This window comes from Notolepis coatsorum (genome assembly GCF_963971535.1).
Source record: "Notolepis coatsorum genome assembly, chromosome: 10".
In the NCBI taxonomy this organism is placed as follows: domain Eukaryota; kingdom Metazoa; phylum Chordata; class Actinopteri; order Aulopiformes; family Paralepididae; genus Notolepis; species Notolepis coatsorum.
The window spans coordinates 107668342-107676951 of NC_140174.1; the positions used below are offsets into that span (position 1 = coordinate 107668342).

The 8610-nt window shown below is 43.4% G+C and overlaps 1 protein-coding gene across 1 annotated transcript in view; it reads right to left on the reverse strand.

The window, feature by feature from the left end:
• Positions 1-4558: 4558 nt before the first annotated feature.
• Positions 4559-8610, reverse strand: part of LOC311235672 (uncharacterized protein) — a 179168-nt gene continuing 175116 nt past the window's right edge. The window contains exons 14-15 of the mRNA XM_084323136.1: positions 5658-5918; positions 4559-4914 (exon numbers count right to left, since the gene is read on the reverse strand). Of these exons, the coding sequence (XP_084179262.1) occupies positions 4576-4914; positions 5658-5918 (600 nt within the window). The 3' untranslated portion in view covers positions 4559-4575. The remainder of the gene's footprint in view (positions 4915-5657; positions 5919-8610) is intronic.

Consider the following 8610-nt stretch of genomic DNA (forward strand, 5'->3'; position numbering starts at 1 on the left):
TGGTGAGTCTGAATAAACAAGTTCTGAAAACTAGAGGAAGAAAAGAGAAAAAGCCACCGAAATTCAATTAGTCGCCCCTGTCCTGGTATTGTGGCTCTGTGCTGGGGCGCAGCGTCTGGGGCTGTACAGGTGACTGCCACCAAGCGCTCCTCATCTTCCTCTTACCTGCTGAACCTGCCCAAACTGTAAATCACTAGTGGAATCAATTTCCCTGTATTACCTCACAGACAGACAGACAGACAGACACACCACCCCCCCACTGTGTTCTGAGGGGTGAATAAATCCAATCACTACACAACACAAAAGTAGCCCAAAGTTCCCTGCCAGTCATGATTGAGTGCTGTGGTCCATTTTAGACTAACACACACACACTCACACTCTCTCACTCACTCTATAATCACAGTCAGACAGTAGGTACTATACTGTCTACACTCTATAATCACAGTCAGGCTCTGTCTACACTCTATAAACACAGTCAGGCAGTAGGTACTCTGTCTACACTCTATAATCACAGTCAGGCAGTAGGTACTATACTGTCTACACTCTATAATCACAGTCAGGCAGTAGGTACTATACTGTCTACACTCTATAATCACAGTCAGGCAGTAGGTACTATACTGTCTACACTCTATAATCACAGTCAGGCAGTAGGTACTATACTGTCTACACTCTATAATCACAGTCAGGCAGTAGGTACTATACTGTCTACACTCTATAATCACAGTCAGGCAGTAGGTACTCTGTCTACACTCTATAATCACAGTCAGGCAGTAGGTACTATACTGTCTACACTCTATAATCACAGTCAGGCAGTAGGTACTCTGTCTACACTCTATAATCACAGTCAGGCAGTAGGTACTCTGTCTACACTATAATCACAGTCAGGCAGTAGGTACTATACTGTCTACACTCTATAATCACAGTCAGGCAGTAGGTACTCTGTCTACACTATAATCACAGTCAGGCAGTAGGTACTATACTGTCTACACTCTATAATCACAGTCAGGCAGTAGGTACTCTGTCTACACTCTATAATCACAGTCAGGCAGTAGGTACTCTGTCTACACTATAATCACAGTCAGACAGTAGGTACTATACTGTCTACACTCTATAATCACAGTCAGGCAGTAGGTACTCTGTCTACACTATAATCACAGTCAGACAGTAGGTACTATACTGTCTACACTCTATAATCACAGTCAGGCAGTAGGTACTCTGTCTACACTATAATCACAGTCAGACAGTAGGTACTATACTGTCTACACTCTATAATCACAGTCAGGCAGTAGGTACTCTGTCAACACTATAATCACAGTCAGACAGTAGGTACTGTACTCTGTCTACACTATAATCACAGTCAGACAGTAGGTACACTGTCTACACGCTATAATTAGTCTTTAGAATGCCAGTGGAACAGTAATATCATGCTTTTCCAGTGTTTTATCTTCTCTACCACTGCACAGCAATTATGAGTTTTCTTTCTAAAGTGGTTACCAACGGTTACAGGCAGCCATGATGGAAGAAAGAGACCTACACAAGCATTCAGTGCACAGCCTCTATTGGGGAGACCCTGGTAGCTTGCAAAGGGAATCGGAGCCTCCCAAATACGGCTGTTCTGGACTAGTCCAATCATTGACACAACATCATTGGCTGACGGCTATTGGATGGTGTTTACTGGAGTGGAAAAAACCAAGGGGACACAGAGGCATTGGTTATCGGTCCAATATATATGAAATCTATGACATGCAAGTGACTTGATTTGCTGCATTCTTGGTCTATATAAGTCTATACTGTCTATACTGTTCAGTTAAATGATGGTCTAAAGTCTATACTGTTCAGTAAAACTGATGGTCTACATTTACATTAAGCCATTTAGCTGATGCTTTTATCCAAAGCGACTTACAAGTTCTGTACGACAAGTCATCAGGAAGGGCACAACTCTATCAGCTGAGTAACAATGTTCATCAAAGTGTTGAGTGCTACAGTGTAGGTTAGTATTAGGACAAGTGCATGACAGTAAGGTTAGTTAGGATTCGATTTTTTTTCTTTCATTTCAGATAATTGTTGAAGAAGTGAGTATTTTTAGTCGACGGTGAAAGATTGGACGGGTTTCGGCTGTCCTAACTGTGGTGGGCAGTTCATTCCACCACTGTGGGGCAAGGACTGAGAATAGGCGACTTCTCTTTGATGACCCTCCCGGAGCTTGGATAGGAGTAGGTCTGAGGCGGCCAGAAGATGCAGAGCGTAGGGGTCTTGAGAGTGTGTAGTTAGAGACCATTGACCGGAGGTAGGCGGGAGCGGTTCCCTTTGCCACACGATACGCCAGGTCGAGGGCCTTGAAGTGGATTCGTGCGGCAATGGGGAGCCAGTGCAGGTCCCTAAGAAGTAGGGTGACATGGGCCGACTTCGGTAGGTTTGAGATCAGGCGGGCCGCTGCGTTCTGAATGAGTTGAAGGGGCTTGGTGGCAGTGGTCTAAGTCTATACAGTTCAGTAAAATGATGGTCTAAGGGGCCGTGTCCACCGAAAGCATTTTTTTCAAGGTGGAGCGCTTTGGATCAAAAATATGAATGCCCAGAGCGCTTCCAGAGCGCAGTGCTTATTGTTGCTAGGTAGGTTACGATCGTCGCGTCATCTGCGTTCTTGACTTACGGTAAAGATGAATGCCAGAAACAGAGTTGTTGCTATTGCTCTAGCGGGAGATATTGATGAAGATCCCGCTGTCAGGAGAAGGGGTAGGGGTGTGTGGGTGCACAACATCAATCGTGGTAGGAGGCAGCTTGGCGAATATCACCGGCTCGTCCAAGAGCTGCGCCTGGATGATGCCCGGTTCAAAGCATACTTCAAACTGAACAGGAAGCAGTTTGAGGAGGTACTCCTCCAGAGAAGCAGCTGCAGTGAGAGAGACCTTCACCAGCTACTTCTCCTCTCCAGACGGTCGAGTGCCTTGGCAGGACAGCATCCTCTGAGCCCTACGACCACCCCGTACTGCTGCATCACCAGCAATCATAACCCAAAGGCTCTTATTTTGGTAGTTTCATTGGATTACACCTGCACACTAAAATAATTAAGTCTGAAAAGTGAGATTGTAATCATTAATATTACTATCACAATTGCTTTAATAGTTTGAGTATAAGGCAAAGGAAAACTACTCGAGTAAGAGTAAAAAAGTATCCAGTCCAAAAAAGACTCGAGTACTAAATTTAGTTACAAATCTAGTTTGGTACATTTTCACTACAGGCACAATTTTCAGGCTCTTGTGCCGTGTCCTGTCCTGTGCCCCTTCTTGTGCAGTGTCCTGTCCTGTGCCCCTTCTTGTGCAGTGTCCTGTCCTGTGCCCCTTCTTGTGCAGTGTCCTGTCCTGTGCCCCTTCTTGTGCAGTGTCCTGTCCTGTGCCCCTTCTTGTGCAGTGTCCTGTCCTGTGCCCCTTCTTGTGCAGTGTCCTGTCCTGTGCCCCTTCTTGTGCAGTGTCCTGTCCTGTGCCCCTTCTTGTGCAGTGTCCTGTCCTGTGCCCCTTCTTGTGCAGTGTCCTGTCCTGTGCCCCTTCTTGTGCAGTGTCCTGTCCTGTGCCCCTTCTTGTGCAGTGTCCTGTCCTGTGCCCCTTCTTGTGCCGTGTCCTGTCCTGTGCCCCTTCGTGTGCAGTGTCCTGTCCTGTGCCCCTTCTTGTGCCGTGTCCTGTCCTGTCCTGTGCCCCTTCTTGTGCAGTGTCCTGTCCTGTGCCCCTTCTTGTGCAGTGTCCTGTCCTGTGCCCCTTCTTGTGCAGTGTCCTGTCCTGTCCTGTGCCCCTTCTTGTGCAGTGTCCTGTCCTGTGCCCCTTCTTGTGCAGTGTCCTGTCCTGTGCCCCTTCTTGTGCAGTGTCCTGTCCTGTGCCCCTTCTTGTGCCGTGTCCTGTCCTGTGCCCCTTCGTGTGCAGTGTCCTGTCCTGTGCCCCTTCTTGTGCAGTGTCCTGTCCTGTGCCCCTTCTTGTGCAGTGTCCTGTCCTGTGCCCCTTCTTGTGCAGTGTCCTGTCCTGTGCCCCTTCTTGTGCCGTGTCCTGTCCTGTGCCCCTTCTTGTGCAGTGTCCTGTCCTGTGCCCCTTCTTGTGCCGTGTCCTGTCCTGTGCCCCTTCTTGTGCAGTGTCCTGTCCTGTGCCCCTTCTTGTGCAGTGTCCTGTCCTGTGCCCCTTCTTGTGCAGTGTCTGCCCTTAGGGGCACAGGACAGGACACAAGAGCCTGTAAATCGTGCCTGTGGTGAAAATGTGCCCTGCTCCTTACCATCGGCAGCAAACCAGCTACTACACGCATCCCTACCTAATACATCTAGTGATAATAATAATAATAAAATAAAATATCTAAACTTATTTATTTAGTGCATAGTTTGTTCATATTAAAAAATAAATAAAGGTCAAATGCAGTGTGGCAATAAATTTTTTATTGTTGAACTGATTGTGCACTGCATGCCAGCAGGCAAGAAAACAAGTAAAAAATTATCCGTATTTGAAAATATTAGGAAAAGAACAAGTAAAAACTGAATCATATTTGAACTATTTACAATTGAGAACATGTTAAATAAAAGGGAAAACATTTGTGTGTGTGTGTCTACATCTCCCCACCAAACTCCACGTCGTAAAGCACTTGTTGAAAGCGCATTCGAACTTGCGCCTTCTTTTGATTAGAGAGCCTCCGCATCGAGGGCACCAGACTCATCATGTAATGTTCATCCTCATCAGTCTCTTTCGCCAAGGTAGACAGAACCCTTTCCTGGTACACTGTGAGGAGGGGCTGTGTGCTCTTTCGGGGTCTTCTCGGGGTCTCCTGAACCCTCGTAGAGGTCCTTGGAGCAGATGGAGGAGATGTGTCTGCTGACACCGGGTCCTCTGAGGGATGTGCTGAGGGGCCTGCTGGTGGGCCTGCTGCCTCCTCTTCACTTTCCACAACCTGTAAAGAATACATCATATTTTATGTTTCCCTGAGTTAACCATATGGAGAATAGTCCAGCAGTAATACACTAGGGCAGTGGTTCTCAACTGGTGGGTCGCGACCCAAAAGTGGGTCGTGGATGTGTGCAAAAAAAATAAATAAATTTCTCTTTTAATACGGTATATATATATTATATATAAAAAAAAATGTCAAGGTAAGTCTGCCTTTTTATTTAATACAATAAAAGTCTGCCTTTTTATTTCATACAGTTACATTTAGATTCTTGAATCATGATGAGCATCACCAGTTTAAACTTGTTTAAAAGCATATATGCCTGTAATTCAAGATAAATATGCCTTCTGTAGTTCGCTGTAGCTCACTTGGTAAAGCATGGCACTAACAATGCTGAGGTTGGGGGTTCGATCCCATGGGGCTACATATACTGAAAATCTATGCACTCATGTACTGTACGTTGCTATGGATAAAAGCGTCTGCTAAGAAGCATATATATGTATATCTTTTTCTTTTTCATTGGGTTTTTAGCCATAGTTGCACTTTTTTGGTTTATTTCATGTTTTTAACAATGCATGAAGGATTGTGTATTACTGCACAATTCTTTTGTGAAATAAATCAAAGTGGTTAAAAAATGTGGGTCGCGACTTAATGACTAAGGAAAAATGTGGGCCCTGAGGCCAGACCAGTTGAGAACCACTGCACTAGGGTATGTTTTAAACATGTGTTTACCAGCTTATTACACCTACCTCTCTTTGGGGCGACATCATTGGCCTCAGCAGGGCCATGATCTCTCCCGACACCTCTCCTTCCTCTCCTCCCTTTTCTCCCTGAACCACTACTACATTTGAGGTTGTGGCCCTCTCCCTACAGTGAGGCTCAAGGAAACCCAGGATGGTCATATATTTCCACCTCTTATGTGAGGCGGCCCGGCTCCACTTCTCCTCCCGTCCATCTCTAATTTCCTCTCCTTTAAATACATGTCCCTGAGGTATTTTTGCAGGCGTCAACTGTTGATATAAGATGTATCTACAATTAGCCAACTTTCTATTAGAACATTAATTTAAAAAAATGTCTTACTTAAATAAACAATTGGAGGTGTTCAACCAGTCATATACATAAAGGACACTTGTCAGAGCTTTGATATATCAATAACTCATTTTAGGACACAATAACTAACAAAATGTCAGTTAGAACCTTGAAATTCTAATGTCACGATATGGAACCACTAACGTCATTGAACTGGCAGTTAACTGACAGTTGGCTAACGTTAACTGATAGTTAGTTAACCTCTTAAGCCCGGAGCCCTATTTTCTGAAAATCCGGCTAAAATACATACCTAAGTAAATGGAATATTGCTCCACTTCTACAAGGACCATTTGCATGTTCTTGGTACAGTATCTAGGGAAATCTATGGACCTCAGTGAATGTATTCCCACTGTCAGAAATATTGTGTCTATTACTAGGCTTGCAAAGGAGAATATGAATTATGATTTTTATTTGCATCTTTGACAGTGAATAACACCATGCTAAAAATGACCAGACATGAAAAACTCATTCAGTACCTTCTTGAGATCATGTGTACAAAAGAATCTAAGGAAATGAATAAAGGGAAAATGATTAAACAGAAGGTTTTGTAGATACGGTACTGAATTCTCCCATCCGGACAAATGCTATTTGAAATATTATTATAGAATATAGAATAGCAGGCCTATAAATTACTTTATTATAGCCAATTCGCACATTTATGGATTGGGCCAAATCTTATCTTTCAAATGGCCAAGTTCAATTTGGATTTAGCATCACCAGGCGTGCATGAAGAACAGAAGAATGAAATATACTGTATGTACAGTAGGTTTTTTATTCTTGCCAGAGCTCCGCCATTTTGAAACTGATTTAAAATTGTATGGTTGCTAAATGCTCAAAATAGGGGAGACAAACTAACTGCGCTCCAATAGATAGATAGATAAGATAGATATACTTTATTAATCCCCTTGGGGAAATTCAGGGTATCTCACAGCTCACACAGCATACAGATGTTGACAGTTCATATTCAGTTTCACTTATGTCTGCATCATGGGTTAAAAATAAGCACATGATAAAATCCAACTAAATCATATCTATCAATGTCAATAAGAGCGTGGTGAGATAAAAGCAGGTGTATAAAAACAAGTGTGTAAAAACAGGTCTAAAAATCGGTGTATAAAAACAGGTGTAAAAACGGGTGTAAAAACAGGTGTAAAAAAACAGGTGTAAAAACAGGTGTGTGTGGGGAACAGGGGACAGGTCAGAGGTCAGGGTCCCCCGCACTATATTGTTGTACAGTCTGATGTCAGTGGGGACGCGTGAATATTAAAGGCAACCAACTTGTGTTCAGCTTTTCTCTGATTGGCCACGACCCCACGCCGCTAGCCCGCCCCCTTTTGCCGCGAGCGCGGCAGGAACCTTCAAGTTCCCTGGTGCAAAATAAATCTGGTAGTTGGTTTATGACGTTAATTAATAAACACTGTTAGGACTATCTGACTCTTAATAATAAACACTGTTAGGACTATCTGACTCTTAATAATAAACACTGTTAGGACTGTCTGACTCTTAATAATAAACACTGTTAGGACTATCTGACTCTTAATAATAAACACTGTTAGGACTGTCTGACTCTTAATAATAAACACTGTTAGGACTATCTGACTCTTAATAATAAACACTGTTAGGACTATAAACACTGTTAGGACTATCTGACTCTTACTAATAAACACTGTTAGGACTATCTGACTCTTACTAATAAACACTGTTAGGACTATAAACACTGTTAGGACTATCTGACTCTTACTAATAAACACTGTTAGGACTATCTGACTCTTACTAATAAACACTGTTAGGACTATAAACACTGTTAGGACTATCTGACTCTTAATAATAAACACTGTTAGGACTATCTCGATTCACGCGTCACTACTGTAACTAGAAACTCTGGGTGTCACTGTACATCAGTGTGGAGGCTGACGCCTGACTGATTAACTAGAAACTGTACGCTGTAACGTTATATGTTATTTCACGTTTTTAACGTCAGTCACTGTACATCAGTGTGGAGGCTGACGCCTGACTGATTAACTAGAAACTGTACGCTGTAACGTTATATGTTATTTCGCGTTTTTAACGTCATAAACCAACTACCAGATTCACTCGTCACGGTACATCAGTGGAGGCTGCTGAAGCGCCAGCGGGGCGATGCGGTGGTTTCTCCCCGGCTTCCGTGCGCCGCCGCCGGCTTGACTCGGTCCAGCCCTTTCAATGACAGAGCTCTCATATTTTGCGAATGCATAAACTATATCTTAAATTATGGCTATGTGTCTAATATGGCCGTCGCTTATCAATGACTTCGCGACAGCCATATTAGACACATAGCCATAATTTAAGATATAGTTTATGCATTCGCAAATATGAGAGCTCTGTCATTGAAGTGGGTGGTGGCAGCGTAACAGCGTTCACCCTGATGAAAAGTAGCGATTTTTATTGTTTTGACATGACAAACCAATTACATAATCCCAACATGTGTGTAAATAAACAACATATTCCAGTTAACGGTATATTTTTTTAATGATTCATTACGGTATAAATTAGGTTAACTGGAGCTGCGTATTGCTGGCTCTCATATTTGCGAATACAACAGCGTTCACCCTGATGTCAACAATTCTACAACGG